The 18,285-nt window shown below is 39.2% G+C and overlaps 1 protein-coding gene across 4 annotated transcripts in view; it reads right to left on the reverse strand.

The window, feature by feature from the left end:
- TMEM131 (transmembrane protein 131) overlaps positions 1–18,285 on the reverse strand; it is a 96,995-nt gene that overhangs the window by 69,564 nt on the left and 9,146 nt on the right. For all 4 annotated transcript variants that reach the window (XM_084287115.1, XM_084287113.1, XM_084287114.1 and 1 more), the window contains exon 2: positions 7,857–7,918. In XM_084287115.1, the coding sequence (XP_084143241.1) occupies positions 7,857–7,918 (62 nt within the window). The remainder of the gene's footprint in view (positions 1–7,856; positions 7,919–18,285) is intronic.

Consider the following 18,285-nt stretch of genomic DNA (forward strand, 5'->3'; position numbering starts at 1 on the left):
ATACCAAGAACTGAAACAGTGAATCAGATCAATCCATTATATAAAGTGTATAAAGTGAATGTTTTGTTGAGTACTGCTGGTTTTTCAGGTAAAAAGAACTATAAATTAACCTTTTTAATAAATACAGCTTTTTCTTTCCTGCTGCAGAGGATAGACCTATAATACAGCAGTACAAGAAAGTGATTTATAGGAAAAATATATTACATCTTATCTGTACAGGAGAAGCACTACAAATAATAAAACAGTACCTTGCAATGGCAAGCTTAGTACAGATCCAGAAAGCTGCATTTGAACACTATTAGTATTTCAATGGATCTTATAAACTAAATTATAGGGGAAAAATACAATTGGAATAGTTTTCAGATCCAGCTGACTGCCTAACAACAAAAAAATAAGGTCAGCATGAGAAAAGCAGTAGAAGATATACAACTGAGTAGGATAATGAAGTGGGAGAGGGAACGATCAGTACTGTGGGCTTTGAAATCCTCCTACCCCAAAAAAGCCTGCGTTCAAGTCTTGGAAATGGACTGAAAAATTTGAAGGCATTGATCAATGGTTTCAATACTTGGAACAGCTTGCCTGCAGGGGCTTACACCCTCAAAAAAAGATTTTGCACAGAGAATCTGTACCTGAAACCATGCCTTCCAAACTCAGTAACAGTTGTGGGATGATCCAGGACAACTGTCTGGCATACAAAAAGAGTCGAAAAAAACAGACCTTACAGCCTGAATGCTGCCTCTAAACAAGGGGGTTAACTGTAGCTGGAAAAACAAAACAATCAACAAAACCCAACCACCACCCAATTTTACTATCTCACCGGGTTGTTATAACTGCTATTCTTCAGTTCTTGGTAAGAGGTCACATTACCTAACACTACATTCAGTTATCTAAACATAGGCCTCTGCTGCCGCTGGAGATCAACGTCCCATGGCAACGTGCCTGGTCGCAGGCTGACAGTCCAGAAGGGTGCCCGGTTTCCCCTATGCCCTGTGCCATTATCTGCCACGTCCACGTAGATGTCCTGGATAGTCCAGGGCATCTCAAATAGCACCGGTTACCTATGTTTAGACAAATGAATTAAAGCCCTAATGTCTTGAACAAGGTTAAAAAAGGGTGAAGGGGGGTAGGGAACGAGTGGAAAAGAGCTCTTGATCAAGACCTGAGGTTTCTGGACACCAAATGCATTTCTTTAACGTGAAATTCTCAATTACAAAACCTTTCTGTATTCCTACATCTTTCCAGGTTCCCTTTTCCACAAAGATTCAAAATAATTTTATAGTAAGGCAGGTTTCCACTCATAGCAGAGCTACGTGCTGATTGCAACTAAATGCTGAGACGACTACAAAACTGATACACAGGTGGCACCTTAAGTCTTCATTGCTGCATTCATCATCTCTATGGCAAGTAGTAGGATAATTAAAATAAAATTATTGATGAATATCTTGCTTAAGGTAATGTAAAAAAAAAAAAAAAAACAACCACAGACTGCTGTGATATGGGAAGTAGCTGAAAGTGGACTGAGCATGAGTCATTCCTGCCATGCACTTTCATGACCCAAACTCAGAGAAAGAAACAAAAAGCATCAGTTGACTTTAGCTGATGCAACACATGCCTATTGACAGTGGCTTTACAGCAGTCACTGGCTCCTGGGCTGCAATTAATGATTTTTTAAACTAAAGCCTGTGGAGCCTGGGGATGGCAATTCTTCCTGCACAAGAAGAAACTGCTTTTTTTTTTTTCCATTAAAGGAGCAGAGGGACATCAGCTACTCATAAGCAATGGTGAAGAACTGAGATGACGGCTGTTCTTTTTGTAATATCACAAGCATTGAAATGGAGCTCCAGAGGCCAGCTAGTCCAATCCCCAGCTCAGAAGAGGTCCAGTTAATGCAGGTCACTCACAGCTTTTGGCCACTGGGTTGTAAATATCTACAAAGACAGAATTCCTACGATTTCTTTGAGTAACCTAGTCCAGCGTTTGATCAGCCTCAGGAAAAAAGCCTTTTTCCCCTCACATCAGTTTGGAATCTCCCACGCTGCAACCAGTGTCCAATGCTGCTCATCCTTCCACTGTGCAAAGTCTGACTCTGTCAAGTGCACGCTGCCCTTGTGGGGCAGCACGGGGGAAATCACATCCCTTATCTGCTGGCTCCCTTTTTGTTCATGCAGCAGGCAGTTGGCCTTCTTTTCAACAAGGGCACATGGCTGACTTCTGTTCAGTTTGCTGTCTACAAGGACCCATCCAGTTGCGTTGCATGGTGTTATTCCGTTCCAGCTGCAAGTCCCTCTGAATGGCAGCCCTGCCTTCTTCCAGCGTATCAACTACTTCGCACAATTTGGCAGCATCCACAAACTTACTCAGTGCTCTCTCCCCCATCATCCAGGTTGATGAAGACGATATTAGGCAGCATTGTCGTAAATATCAAGCTCCAAGGAACATCACACAACTGACTGCCGGCAGAACTTTGTACTGCAGATCACACTCAGAGAGGTCAAGAGTCCAGCAAACTTTCCACGTGCTTTTTTTTGTCCACTTATGCAGCCTCTATCTTAGCAGTTGGGCTATACGAATATTAATGCAGATCATGTCAAAACCGTGTTTTAAGTCAACATACGATGTGAAAATCTGAGGTAATAAAAAACATATCTCCACTGTACACCTGAATCTAGTCACCAACATGCCAGAACCAAACAGTTGCCACTTCTGTTGAGGTGGTAATTCTAGATTTACCATGTCATAATGAATGAAGTACAGATCCTGCAGAAAATATTGAAATTCCTCCAGCAAGCAATAGCAATGCTGATTTCCATGCATGTAACTGAGCCCCTTAGTATTCAGCTTCCTCATGTCAAAGCCACTGCAAGTCACATTACGGTTCTCTCTACTTGATTTTAAGGACAGTTGTGCTTCCGATTACCAGCTTTTGTGACTAACAGTTCATAGCAGTTTATCAAATTAACAAGTTTAGCAAATACGTATTAACAATATATATCGCACCATTCTCTCTTGCTATCTCAGCTATTCCACAATACGAGTAAATAGCAGTAAAAAAAATTCTAGGAGTTAACCTGTAAAAAAAAATAAAATAAAGTAGGGGCATTTCATATCCTTACTGTGATAATCTTAAGTATAACGAATGAAGTATTTCGTATCAGACAATTTGAAAATGAGAGTTCTACCATTTTCCTTTTTCCTTGTAAGAATATAACAAGAATTACTTTCCAAACGCTTATCCTCAGTGGAAGATCACTCACTATTATGCTGGAAATGTGAGATAACTATGGCAAGAGATCTCATGATAAATAGTTCACAAAAGGCTGTTTCCCAGGTCAATCTAAGAGCAAATGAAAACTTTGTTCTGAAACATAAATTTTGCATTACAGTTTACTTTTCACAATACATTCCTCAAAAAGCTAGGCTGTGTGTTACCTTCACATGAAAGGATAACTGCAATTGTTACTTTTAATAAGTTATATCAGCACTCCTAATATTTGCAGATGACATCAGTCAGAGGGGCTGGAAGCATCTGTCAGGTCTGGATGAGGCACTGAAGGGGGGCCTGAGACTGACAAGGTGAAATTCTGCTGAAGGAGAGCTCAAATATAAAACTGGGAATAACTGCCTAAGCAGTAGTTCTAAAGAAAGAATGTGTCTGAACTCAGTGAAATGCAAACTACATGAGCACACAAGATGCTGTTGAAAATGTACATCTCATTTGGAATTATTAAAACAAGTGTTATTATGCAGGGAAGCAACTACTCTGTCCTTTTGCAAAACCTCAAATCATTAATGCCCTGATTAAGTGCCGTGCCTCAAGTACTGGATTCCTATTTGCCTGAGCACTAAAGAAAGCGACCCGGTGTTTTTAGAATTCTGTATAAATAAGCTATAGGTATTTTTAGTACAAAATGACCATAACAAAGAGGCAGGAAAAAAAATCAACTCAAATATGTATTAGAAATAAAAGAAAAGCAAAATTAACTTAGGTATGAAACATATGTACTTAGGGAAGCCTGTGAACATTACTTCACTGGAGGTTTTAACAACAGGGGAGAGAAGCATCTGCGCCAAGGGCAGTCCATCTACTCACAACACTACCCAAATAAAGTACCAGGTGATCTCCTGAGGTCCACTTCAATGAAATCTACGGCTGCGAAGTGCCAACCAATTAAACAGACTTCTGCAAATTGCCTACTACTGAAGAAACCTCCGGGTATAAATTAAGGAGAATCTTGTATTGAGCAGAAGACAATTTGCATTAATAAAATTCTTATGCAATGCTCCGGATCTAAATAAATTACTTCAAGAGTTCAAAAAAATTGTTGGGTTCTTAAGGGGACTGAATTACGTGAACCAAAGATGGCAGAAGGAAGTTCTCCCATTAGATCCATAGGCAGAAGTAACAAATTTATTCAGACATAAACCTTTAAGCATGTATGTTAGAGAATACAGTTCTTGCTATTGCTCTGTTAAGGCTACTTGGTGGAATATTGTGTTCAACCTGAATATTGTGCGCAGTCTGGGGCCCCTCACTACAAGAAGGTCACCGAGTTGCTCAAGTGTGGGCAGGGAAGAGCAGAGAAGCTGGTGAAGGGACAGGAAAACAAGACTTATGAGAAGTGACTGAGGGAACTGGGGCTCAAAAAGAGGAAGCTGAGGGAAGACCTCATTGGTGTCTACAGCTACCTGAAAGGAGGTTGCAGTGAGAAGGATGCTGGTCTCTTTTCTCAGGTACAAGTGATAGAACCCAAGGAAATGGTCTCAAGTTGTGCCAGGGCAGGTTTAGACTGGGTATCAGGAAGAATTTCTTCACAGAGGAGGTGGTCAAGCATTGGAACAGGCTGCCCAGCAAAGCGGTGGAGTCCCCTTCCCTGAAGGTATTTAAGAGACATATAGATGTGGCGCTAATGGACAGGGTTTAGTGGTGGGACTCGGTAGATGGTTGGATTTAGTGACCTTAAAAGTCTTTTCCTACCCAGATGATTCTGAAATGGAGAACTCTAATCCATGTACTGGTAGCCCACCCTCAAAGGTAGTCTTCACTTTGCTACAGTTACCCATTAGCATTAACTAATGACATTTCCTTTGCCACTTCATTTTTACTAAATGCAAGTGATTTACTTAAATATGTAAAAGAAAAATACCTTTTCAATAACTTGAATCACTTTAAGTCAGTCTGGTCAAGCACAATTTTCCCAATACATTTTGCTTATTTTTGAAAAGAGAAGTCTAAAATGTGATTGGTTTCATAACATGCAATGAATGTTTGACAATAGTACCTAGTTCCAGTAAGTACAGAAACAGTATCAAGAGGATATACTCTTAACTGGAGAGAGGTGACAGCAATTCCTAACAAATTATGCAGGACCCAGCCCTTGATTAGAAAGCCCCTTATTTAGAAAACAATTCCTTCAAACAAGAAGAAGGCCTGCTTTGGCTGAAGGGATACCAAATTCTCCAATGATAGAAAAGTAAACCAAGATTGGAGATGGCTTAGATGCTATCATTTATTGAATATTATTTGCTTTATGCACAATTATTTTTGATATTTAAAAAAATAATTTGAAGGTCACATAACAACTAGACAGTAGCTGATGTCTAATAGTTACTAGTACGTCACTGTATTTACTCTGCAATGATGGATGATGTAGAATCAAGAGACATTTGTGAGAAATTACAGAAAGACTAAAAAAGAAACATTCAATGACATGCAGTAGGATTAAAACTTTAGGAACTGCTGTTCCCAATATATAAATCTGTTTTTACAGCAACAAATTTGCTCTGGTCTTATTTCTTAACTGCACTAGGTAGTCACAAGAGGTCACCATCTTAAAATTGACAGAAAAGGAAATAAATTGTAAGCTACAGAAAACATGCTGTATCATTCTGTTTAAAAGGAACTGGCTTTAATTATGTAAGAATTTTTGGCCTAAAAGCCGTAAGTAATTAATAACATAATATCTAACATATGAACCAATTATTAAATTTTTTGTCTCTTGCTGTGTTTTAAATTAAATATTCAGTGATGTATTAGGAAAAGTGGAAGCCAAATGCAATCCAAAGCACTGCAAAGTTTACACAGTCAGTGTTTGACTGTTCCACCCTCATATTTAAACTAACTTTTCACTGTTGCAATAAAGTCAGAACGATTAACAATTCATTTTACTTTTCCTTCTCATTTTTAAATCAATTATTGAGGTGGTTCACAGCAGCACCATCCTAGTTTTGAGAGCTACAGCAATTAAATGTGCTAATAAATAAATAAATTTCAAAATCTGTAAGATTAATTTTAATTAGTTAAGTAAGGAGTCCTGTGGAAAAAAATGCCTAAAATGTAGATAGCTGAATTAACTACATCCTTTTCATCTCAAAAATTGGGCCAACAACTGTCAGTCATTTTTATTAAGCCACTCTTGTCAAGCAAAATATATTCTAATCAAGTATGCAACAGAAATGCAGCTAAGCCTAGTGATTTTTTTCTTATATATTTATACTGATATGTGATATTTCCATGCAAGTTAAAGAAATATTGAGTCAAAAATGCAGTAATTGAGACCATAACCACTGTTTGGAAAGTTTCCACCATTCTACTCTAAGTCCAAAAATAAGCCTATGTATGTATCTAGTAGAGAATGTATTTAGTGTGTGAGAGATAACTATTTGATTAGGGACCTGATTTTGGGGTGGCTTTTTTGGTGATGTTTTATTTTTTGTCTGTAACCTTTTCAATTGTCAGTTTGGATCAATTTGAAGGATCTTACCCTTGCACAGTATAATCTTAAAACCTGAAATAAGTTATTTTTGACTTACTAATATTAAAGGCCAAGCAGAAGAGGAAAAAACCCCACAACTTAAGAAATTAGATGGGGGTGTGGGGAGCCCTCACAACTCCGAAATAAATAATCACATCATGAACCCAAAACTACACAGCTTTCACAATTGTAGACTCTTCTGGACTAGACAGGAGGTAGGAACTGTAAATCAAATACTAACTAATGAAGTTAAACACAGTCACCTGACTGACACATGTTAATTGTTTAAACAATTACTGTTGTTGGCTGTTCTCCCCTCCCCATAAATCTTCTCTCCTCCCTTTCACCTACCACAGCTAACATCATCAAGGAATTTTAACAAAACATTCTCGCCATACATACTATCCACAGGGCGTACTCATGAAATTCTAGTCAACAGAACTTCAAAACTCAGTAACTCAAAAGCATTAAGCCATGCTGCTATGTCTTTCAACCCAACATTTATCACCATCTCAAAGTTTTAGTACATATTCTATTAAAGTTATGTATTTTTCAGGTGTAGTGCTGCCATTCTTGTCAGCTTTCTTTTGGCACATGACAAAACAGACAAGATAGTATTTGCAACAGCAGTCACCTCTCTTCATTGATGTGAACTTTCTTTAAACCTGGTGGTGACTTGGTGCCAAGGTCTACATTTACATTAAGGAATCCTGTAATGTCTCCCAATTCCTCTACCTGCACTATCCAACTGAATCATGACTTTATATCCAGATGAACCTTAAACACAAGGAAATATCCAGCTTTCCAGGGGTGGTGGGTGGAATTAAAAATAAAACGGAAACCTGAACAAGCTGACCAGACAAAACTTGTGGTAAGCTCCACCAGTTTCCTGACATAAGACCAGGGTATGAGAGCCTCTGGACACACCAGTGCATACTGTTGAAAATAAACCTGGAAGGCCAAGAAGTTTTTGGACTAGCTGAAGTTCCATGTTTATCTGTCTTCAAAAAAAAAAAATGCTTACCCACGAGTTTCAAAAAAACAGCCATCAAGAAGGAGATGGTGCAACACTGTTAATTTAGATCATTTACTCTGAATACATACCTGCAATAGGTCTCCTTCATCAAAACGTAGCATTTCTATTATGCCATCCGACTGGATGAAAGCTATAAAGAAAGACAAAAAAAAAAGTTACTTAACAGAAAAAAAAACATCTTGTTATTAACAAGAATCACACATCTAAAATCTGCAGTACCTTGTTTTTTAAATAAGATCAGAACCATTAAGGTTGGAAAAGCCCTCCAAGATCATCTGGTCCAACCCTATCACCAATGTCACCCACTAACCCATGTCCCTAATCACCACATCCAACCTTTCCCTGAACATCCCCAGGGACGGTGACTCCACCACCTCCCTGGGCAACCCGTCCCAATGCCTGACTGCTCCTTCTGAGCAGAAATGTCTCCTCATTGCCAACCTGAACCTCCCCTGGCGCAGCTTGAGGCCATTCCCTCTAATTGACGACCCAAAATACGAATGCAGAGTTTAACAAATCAGCAAACACAAGCTTATGATACTAATTATCTGAGAGCTCCAAGATGGTCACATTAATAAGCAACACACTTTGTAGATCAGTCTTTTAGCACAACAATGCTTAACTTCAAAGTGAACAATTTCTTCTAGGTTCCCTAAAAAGATCAGCTATATGATGCCAATTCAGTATTTTGGCTGGTATGAACGACGGGGTACCTAAAGAAGTTCAATGCACTGAAGGCCATGCTGAATTCTGACACTTAGAAATGGCATTTCAGTTTCATAACCCTTACATCTAAAAGTCTTAACTGTACATCTGGAAAACCTTGTTCACACTGTTTCCTAATCCTCGAGAAAGCAACAACTCTCCCCATCTTGACAGTAACATAATAAAGTTTGAAAGTTTAGAAATATTTGTACCAAGAACTTCCACATGACTCAAGTCAATGGAAAGCTCATGCCTCGGTCACATATAGGATACACAAATTGAGCATTCCTCCTCCACTCACTTCCTCTAAATGTTTGGTTAAGTAATTGTTCTCAATTCCTCTGAAAAGGGAATGCTCAATTCCTCTCTGTAGGGAATGCTGTTTTCTTTGAAAGACAAAGAAATAAGGGCATTGCCCTTCCTGTAAAATATAATAAGCTGTACAAGAATGAACATGGTTAGAGAAGAAAGCAGTTCAAAGAGATCCCAGTTTTACCCCTCAAAAGACTATGCCCCTCACATACAAATCACAAGTCTTTGAGATAAAATACAGTAACAACCTCAAGCCAGAAAAGTAAAATAAATAAATAAATAAATAAATAACCCCTCCATATAAATAACTCATACTCTCTTCTACCATCCTTTTTCATAACTGTCTTTAAAATTAAGTTTGATGAAGTTTAGAGAGCGAGAACACACAGCTCTCTGCAAAGAGGCACAGCTTCAACAGGAAGAAGCTGAAGGTTTCCACTTCACAGAAGCACACTGTGTGCTTCCAGATGTTACTGCAATCACAGCCCAAAAAAAGGGGGATTTGAATCTTCATCTCCCCCTTTAAAGTCAGTGTTCTAACAATTACAATTATAAGGTCACCAACATTGCCACTCGTCTCTGATATTTTACAAGAAAAAACAAAATATGCATTGTTTTCAAATGCTACTTAACATATCCACGTTTGCACATCCCATTTCAGGTCCCTAGCTCCTCCCGTACTCTGATACATCCTCCTAGAAAGTACACGGCTCCTGCACCTTGATTTCATATGTTCAAAAGTAAAAGTTAGCATCAACCAAAGGTTGCTGCTGCCATCTCCAAGCCTCTTTTATGCAAAACAAAAGCAAAAAAACAATGCCCCAAAACAACATGATGCATTTATTACACGTTATTTTTCAAGCTTCGGAATTGTGAAGCTGAGTGAGGCCATGCTGAGGACGCAGCCCCAGCTCATGCCGAAGGGTGAAAATCATGGTAGAGGGAGAGGCGGGCTCTGGCTATGAAGGAATGCACTGCACACCAGGCATATAACAGTGGCATGAGCAGGACTAGTCATCATGTCAGCAGCAACTTACAATTTTGTGTATTTATCATTACCTTAATAACTTTCAAAACAAACAAAAGGCATCCTTAAGGTAAGAATTGGGGTATTTGTCAATCCTTTATATTGAAGAACTATACAGAACGCAGGGGTGGGGGGAAACCACACACACCAGAACAAAACAGCATTTTAACAGCTGTTATAATATCAAGTCCTAGAGTTCATCAAGATCTGGGCTTTTAAAACTTAAATTACTGGAGCAGATCTGTCAGTTTAAAGTTTAATCTGAAAAACAAAGAACAAGAGGATTCTTCTACGTGCACTGCCGGTTGAATTGACATTTATGTCACTGTTTATATTTGCCTTTAAAACCACCCAAAAATCTACACAAGAGTTGGATCACAGAAAGAGTGAAGCTCTGACACATTATGTTTAAAACCCAAGTACGACAGTTGATCGGGATTTCACAGAAAAGCCATGCCCATCCTCCGAGCAAAAAATCCAAGCTACGGATTAGCTGGTACAGAGGGAAAATTCTCCACTTTTAACTTAGGGAGACAACCAGAACGAGCTGATGTTTTCTAATGTACAACATTGAAAATAAGTTTAACAGTGACAGTTTCATAAAATATGAGCACCCCTTTCCTAATAGTGAACAGAAATTGTACCTCTGAGGTTGGGCTTGTTGGTATTCCTTTAGTTTTCTAGCTTTCAGCTCCAGAGATGAGTAATACGCAGAATGTGACTGCGACTTCAGGTGGGAAAACTAATAATTAGAGAACAGCTTTTTCTATTCACAATCTATCATCAATCAGTAAAATTCAAATAAGTTACTTCTTCATACGTACATTTTTACATCAAATTACAAATTCTTAATATTTTCTCTTAATATTTTCCAGGAGGATTTTTTCCCTCTATTTTAAATACGATACACTGTAGGTACTACACTTGAGCAGCTCGAATGCAGGCAGCCCTTCTGCAAACACTTTTCTCAGCCACTCCACTGTTATTTCACCTTCGGTGTACCTTACGAACAAAGCAGCAGATGTTGCAGACCATTTTGAGCGGATGACACTGTTAAATAGAAGTGCCATTCATCATTGTATCATTTGAGAACTGTTTTCCTAGGGCAGGTGACGGTGCCAGGTGAAGTCAGAGGCACTGCAAAGCTTGGCTGCTGGCCATTTCACAGCAGTTGCTTCTGAAGGCAGATCACGAAGCAGTTTCTGCGGTTATACCTTTTACTTTGTTTTAAGCTAACTTTCAAGCTTCTGTTGGTACTTTATCAGTGATTTCATCAGAGCAAGGAAACGACACGTAAATACCTTCACCTTCGCGAGATGAAAGCTCGGTTTTGCAACCGACTCCGAATTCAGGCTGAAGCAACAAGTCACCTCATTCAAATGAGGCAAAAACAATTACATTTTAAAAAACCTCCACAGGTGAGTCAAAGGATCGCCCAAACCCCAGCATGAGCAGCTCTCAAACTGCCCGACATGGCCCACAGTGGGGACAAAGGCTTCTTCAGACATTTGCCCGAGTAGCAGCACGCTTCCTTCTGGGTACGTGCCCCTTCCAGAATTAGAAGCAGCTGCTCACCACTTGGACTTGCAATACCTGAGCTAAACAAGTTCGCAAGGCAGTGGAAGCCCAAAAATAGCCTTTTCTGTCCCTTTATACAAAATATGTATGTCACCAGTGGAGAATAGGCTATTACCAATGCCAAAGGACTCTGCCAGCAATTAAGTGTGAGATCATCTGGGCACGCTGCATTAGGTGAACCATTCCCCACACTACAGAGGAAGAGGGCTGCTCCTACAGAGTCCTCGACAACTTCTCCTGGAAAAACTCCTTCCCAAAGTCTGTGCTGATACCATTGCGCCCCGTAATCAGCCTAATATCGCAGCCAGTCTCTAATACAAAGGCAAACATATCCTACTACTGTGGCAGAGTGGACTGCAGCACGATAAGAACTGCTGACTGCGCCTCTTCAGCCACCCCTGCCACATGCCTGGCAACTGCTGTGAGAGGGGCACAACATAACATTTGGGGTAGGAAGCATTTCAGCTGTCACGGCACGATCCGCCACAGTGCAAATCAGCAGCCAAGAAGCCAAATTACGCATTAGGAAAATCATTTCTTCCTGACCCTCCAGGCAGCTGAAGCCCTGAAGCCTGATTAATAGTTATTAGTCAAACTTAAGTGTTATTAGCAGGTTCAGGGCCCAAAGAAAAAAAAAGGATGAATATTCACATCCATGTATTTCAAGGCCAGAAGAATCAGTCTCCTTTCCTCCTTGCCTATGCCAGAGTATTCTCTGAAAGGTAGACACAGATCTCTCGACACAGACAGCCTTTATCCTTTAAAGCACCCCAGAAAGCAAATTTAAGGGATTCAGGAGAATCCCTTACAGTATCTGTCACTCTCACTACTAGGACATGACATGATTGCAGGGTCAAGCTTTGCAGCTTCCAGCTTGTGGATCCTGTTTTCTTCCTTTCAGACAGTAGGTTAGTATTGACTGAATAGATAAAATAAGCAACAGCAAATGCTAAAAATACTGTTTCATTTTCTGTTTCCAGTTTACAGCCCTTAAAATGTCAATTCTTTGCTTAAGTTCGCTTTCCTATGAAAAACCCATAAAAAGATATCATAAAATAGAGACTATGAACATCAGTCTTTCCACTTGCTCCAAACGTCCCTTTTTTTTTTTTTTTTTTTTTTACAGAGCCTTTATTAAGCCTTTTCAAACCCTTTAAAAGAAAAAAAAAGAAAAGCAGAACAAAAACCCACTACCACAGCTGTACTCCTCCTCCACCCCAAACCACAGTTTTCTTTAACAGAAAGGCGCTGTGTAGTCGTTATTACCAGTAGATTTTAAAGTGTTCACCCCTTTTCAACAATACCATAGCACCTGACGATGCATCAACACCTGAAGTAACAGAACTGGAAACATCACCTCGGCCAAAACGGATCCTGAATTCACTTAATGTTCCTAAGTTTGTATAGCCAAGAGACATGTTTGGCTTAAATACACTCATATTTTAGTTGTCTCTGGTTCCAGCATTTTGTATTTCAGCTTAAAGTGAAAAAACTTTAGAGACCTATCGAGTATCACATAACAAAATCCTAAAATCCTGCACTTCTCCAAGGTAAGATGGAACTTGGTATCAAAATCCCGTTAGCCAACATCGATCTTTAGATATGCCTGCGTTACATACAGCAGAATAAATTTGCATGTAATGCGAGACCACTGCATACAGCAAGACTCTCGGTGCGTGACGATAAAAAACATTCTCCATGGTTCATAGGTTATGAGGCCTACTTCTGACTGAGATCTGATTTTTAAGGTGGCATTGCACGGTTTTCTTTCATTTAGCCACTGACAAACTACTTTGGTTCAATAGGAATGTATGTTCTGGTATATAAAAACACTATTCTGAAACATTAACTTAGTTCTGCAACGGCTACTCCAGACCAGCCTTCATTTGTTTTTACATTAAGCATCATTACCTATGCTCTTAGATGCTTGTAAGAGTTAAGGGAGAAAATACTTCTTATCTAAACCAATTTTCTAACTCTTTTATAAACTGTGTTTATAGATCCTGGTATCATCTACTCTGTGGATTTTCTCCAAATTCTGCAAATAGTGTCCTAACTTACTAAAATAAGGCCAGTTTGATTATTTAAATCTCTCCTAGTTTACAATAAGATTTTTTTTATTATTAAAAAAAAGTCCAACTTCTAACCCCTAGTCTCAATGACTAAGCTCACTTCAAGCAAAGTGTAACCACAGGAGCCAATTACAGTGTGCTAAATGCCATGCACCTCTGTCTACGTAATTGTAATTACAGCATTTGTATCACCACCAGTTAAACAGCACAACTGGAACTGGACAAGTTGGTTTTGAGCCTTTGACTATGAATTAACTGCTTATGCACAACCACACAATTCCAATCATCCATCCTGAGCAGTGGAAAACTGAGCAGCACATAAAGTACAGGCAGTTGGGTATATAATGATAAATAACATTATTATGAAAGAAAAAATCACATGGTAAAAATTAAATACCAGACCGATAAACAGCGTTGAGCTGTAATGCAGGCGACCATTTTTATTGGCTTCAAGAACATAAAGGTCTGGTGAGCCTCAATAAACACACTTCAGTTCAGCATTCAACACTATAAAAGCTGTTTAAAAAAAACAAAGCCATCTCTCCAAGATGGGAGAGTCAGTGTTCTTATCAGAGAGTCAGTGTTCTTATCAGTCTGAGCATCTGCCTGCATCCTAACTGGTGACAGTTCACTGGAAAGGCGAAAAATCGTTCTCTTATGTGCCAGTGAACTGCAGGCAACCTGCTCAGAGAGACTCCCCAGCCAGTGTGCTTCCTTTCCAGGACAATCCTCTTGCAGTTCCACAGCCAATTCATTTGCTTCTTTTCCAGTGGTCCATAAGGAAGGGAAATGGATCTGTTTTCCAACAGACCTCAGGAAGAGCCATCACAGCCAAGGCTGTAAATACATGCGAAGCAGTAGAGATCATATACAAAAATAATTTATTTTAACTCCTTTTATATAGAAATATATTCACTCTGTTATCATCCTTTAATAAAGCCAGCTTGCTAATTTTGTTTGTTTGTTTCTGTTGACATATTAGGCAGCTGAAGTAGGACTCCTAGATAATGCACTTCAATCATCATGTGTTGCTTTTTGGTTTTGTATTAACCTAAGTAAAAAAAAAAAAAAAAAAGTAGACTATTCATTAAGAACACCCTTTTGTACTATCAATTATAAACATTCGTTTTTATGACTTCAGATAACAAACACTCCAATAAGTGCTTATGCACAAACCTACGCCCAAGTCCATACAAGCTAAACCAACAGAGACAGGAGATCACTTGCACTGCAACACCTGAGTGCATGAATCTCGATTCCACAAGAGTGGGGGAGCAAACAGTTTGAATTTTATTGCACACAGCAGCACAAATTTGAGTCTGCACACCCAACTAAATCTGCATGTAATGCTTTGTTAACTTGTTCGTGTGTCTTTTCTGATTTCATTTATAAGACAAGCTGCAGGCTAGTTTTCTTCGTACAGCCAAGATCTTTCCTAGTAAAGCTGTCACACTGAATTCGTCCACTCCTCTCTTTCCCACTTGCTAAGACTGATGCAGATTTTTACTAACTCAGTTATCAGTTCGGTTTTAAAAGCCAGCCACAAAACAGAAAGTGGCAACATAGTTCTGATTCATAATATAGGCCGCAGAAAGACAATGAAGGTACAGCTTTGATAAAGGAAGAAAGTGGTTCTCTGCCCTGAAGACAGCTCACGTACTTGACTCACCACACTTGTTTCATGTTTTAGAAGATGGTGCAACTGCTTCACGGTTTCTTTTAAGGACAGAACAGGAGCTTGTACTGTCTAGAGGTGTTGTGTAATAGAAATATGCTTCCAAGAATGCTATAGAAACATACGTAGGAAAAAAAAGCTGACTGAAGAACATATACTATACCCGTCTGATTTTATTTTTAAGAAAATGACTCTAGAAAGACAGAAAAATAGAATCACAGCATACTCAAATACCCTTCTTAAACACTTATTCTGTACTCAGCCCATACTTCCACCTTACAGAAAATGTTAATTTTCATCACCGAGAGCAATATTTCTTTCAATCTTTTTCTGTAATGAGTTTAAAACATCACCTGCCATTGACCAAAACAGTCAATTTCAGATGACAGAGATAAATATCGTAAAACCCCATTTTTTAAAACTTCAAGTGCTACCTTAAAAGATGCTAGATGCTTTAAACTGCCTATTAAAAACATCTTCAAGTTGGTGCTTTACTTTTAAAAATTTCAGTCTTTTCCCCAAAGACACTTAACTGCTGGCTCCAAAATACTCCTTACTATGAAATAATATCCCATTCTGTTTTTTCCAATGAAGAATTTCATAGAAGAGCATTAGAACACAGATTTTAAATAAATAAGTAAATCTCTCATCTGAAAAAAATAAAAATTAGATCACATTATTTTAAACTAAAGAGAACAATACTTCAGATACTCATGGAAACTTCTCCCAAATCATTAAAAGGGAGAAAAGAATGTTACATAGAAACCCAACATCTGAAAATAACTTTTTTTTCCTAGCTGTGGGCCATACAAATTGATCATGGCTTTTTATTCTTTCAGATGATGGTGATTTTAAATGTTTTACAGCTTCAATATGCTAAATTAGATTATAACTCTACAAATTTGTTGTAACTGAGCTTGCGCAGGCACAAAATTAATTGTAACTAGCTTCAAAAACAAGATAATCTGGCCTGCAATGTAAAAGGGAAAAAAATAACAGTCCTCTAAACTGTCTGTAATCTTCATCACATTCTCTTAATTTAGTTCTCAGATTTTAGACAGAAATCTCTAACTGTGGCAGTAAGTTTTGCCACTCACCTAGCACTGCAAATTGATGTGGGCACAGAGGATTTGGCCCTACTGGAATTCTAACCTTCACAGCACATAAAAACATTTAATATCTAGTTTACAACAAGTGACAGACAGTTTATAGCTTCTGCAGCCTCAGGAGAACAATGCATTAACTGACAATAATTGTTTATTCCTTACATTAACATCAGCCTGCCAAACTTACACTCCTATGAAATTAAGCCACCGAGCAGACCTAGGAAGCCCACTTACTCAAAAAATGGATTGTGCCATCGCAGCGCAAAGAGCTGCTTAAGAGATACATCCAGGCTGATTAATGACCTTAATAAGCCTAGGTTTATTAAACAGAGATCAAGAATTGTTCTCTGTAGAAAAGAGGAAGGAGGATAGGATTTTCATAGTTTCCAAAAAACCAAAGCCACAGAACAGGAAGACAGCACCATGCAGACACCTCCCGACATCTAAATGTTTGCCACCAGTGGGAATGCAATCAGAGAAAAGCTACAGCTATGCTCTGTGACTACTGATCAGCTTTTAGTTCCTACCTCTGAATCCTGAGGTGCTACAGAGGATGCTTTGCATCACTAACCTCAACCAATATAATCGCCCAGGAACAGTGACCTAATGGGCAACACAGTTCTGCTCCCCTCTCCTGATGCCCTTCTCTTTTTTATTTATTTGCAGTTATTTATCAGGGTGTGAGTGATTGAATTCACAGAACCACCACTGAATTGGAAGACATTAATTTACCTTTTGCTGCATAAGACCTGCAACATGTTTAGGACCAGGCTGCAACTGGAGAGAGCTATTAGGAGGGAGGAGTGCCACACCTCCACCCTCTCCATGCTCATGTGGCAACTCTTACCCAAGTGTCCACTGGAAACAGCAATTAAGCCTGGAGGACAAGGAAAAGAGCAGCAAGATAACACTTAATCAGCTACCATGCAAAGCTTATAAATACAGTGATCGAAGGTCAAGAAGAGGTAGAAGCAGCCTTAATGTTAAACCTCCCGTGCTAATGATGTGGCACCGACAACAGCTATTGATTGCTCAGCACGGCATTCTGTTCCCTTGCAGCGTGGAAGCGGAGCCACAGGAAACAGCTGGCTGCAGCGCCCGATAAAACCAGCAAAAAACTGGGTGGAGAAGAGCTGCAACAAGTTCTGAAAGGAGATAATAACACGCAGACCGAGAAGAATGAAACAAAATAGAAGAATTGCAGTCTTTGGGGGGAAAAAAAAAAAAAAGTCCCAAACTGTTACTAAGGAACATCTTGGAAGCAGTTACCCCTCGTAAGTAAATAAACAGCCTCCTCCGCTCAGAGCCTTTCAGAAACTTCTATGCCGATCTGGGTCGACACCCTGCGTTACACAGACCACAATTTCACCCAGTATTTCCAACCCCCTAGGCTTAGCTGCATGACATCTTTTGAAGAGACATCCAACTCTACTTCGAAGACCGCGAATAGCTCCGAACTCCCCACATCACTGAAGTGCCCCTTACCCAAAGTAACGGTGAATTATCTTCGCTCCAAAATACCTCTCTTGTTTCTCCTTTGATGTGTCTAGCACCAAGTCTCAACCTAAATATGCTTGATTAAATGGCCCTTCAGTATGACAAGTTTTCCCCTGGCATAGGTACTTTTAAGGCATAATTAAATTATGCTTTATTGTTCCAAATAAATAAATCACACTAAATCACATCTATTTCATTTTTAGTACCTTATTCTAAAGTCTCTCTCCCTTGAGAAATTCAGTTTAGGACTCACAGTACTCATCAAGTCCTGGAGCTCTGATAAAATTTTCTTTGATAACTGGAAATTTGTTTCAGTCTTTGCTCCATCCGATAATGATATTTGGTGGTACCAACTGGCAGAGCAACTCCCCCTGTGAAGATTCAATCTCTGTCAATGAGAATGACCTCTCCTTCAGCACCAGACATAACCAGGCTTCCCCCAAAACCAAGAAATTTATTCATCACTTCATTATTTTGGAAGATACAGTTTAGCCCAAGCAATTTGGGCAGGTCATGCCCTGGTTA

This window comes from Netta rufina (genome assembly GCF_964035555.1).
Source record: "Netta rufina genome assembly, chromosome: 1".
In the NCBI taxonomy this organism is placed as follows: Eukaryota; Metazoa; Chordata; class Aves; order Anseriformes; family Anatidae; genus Netta; species Netta rufina.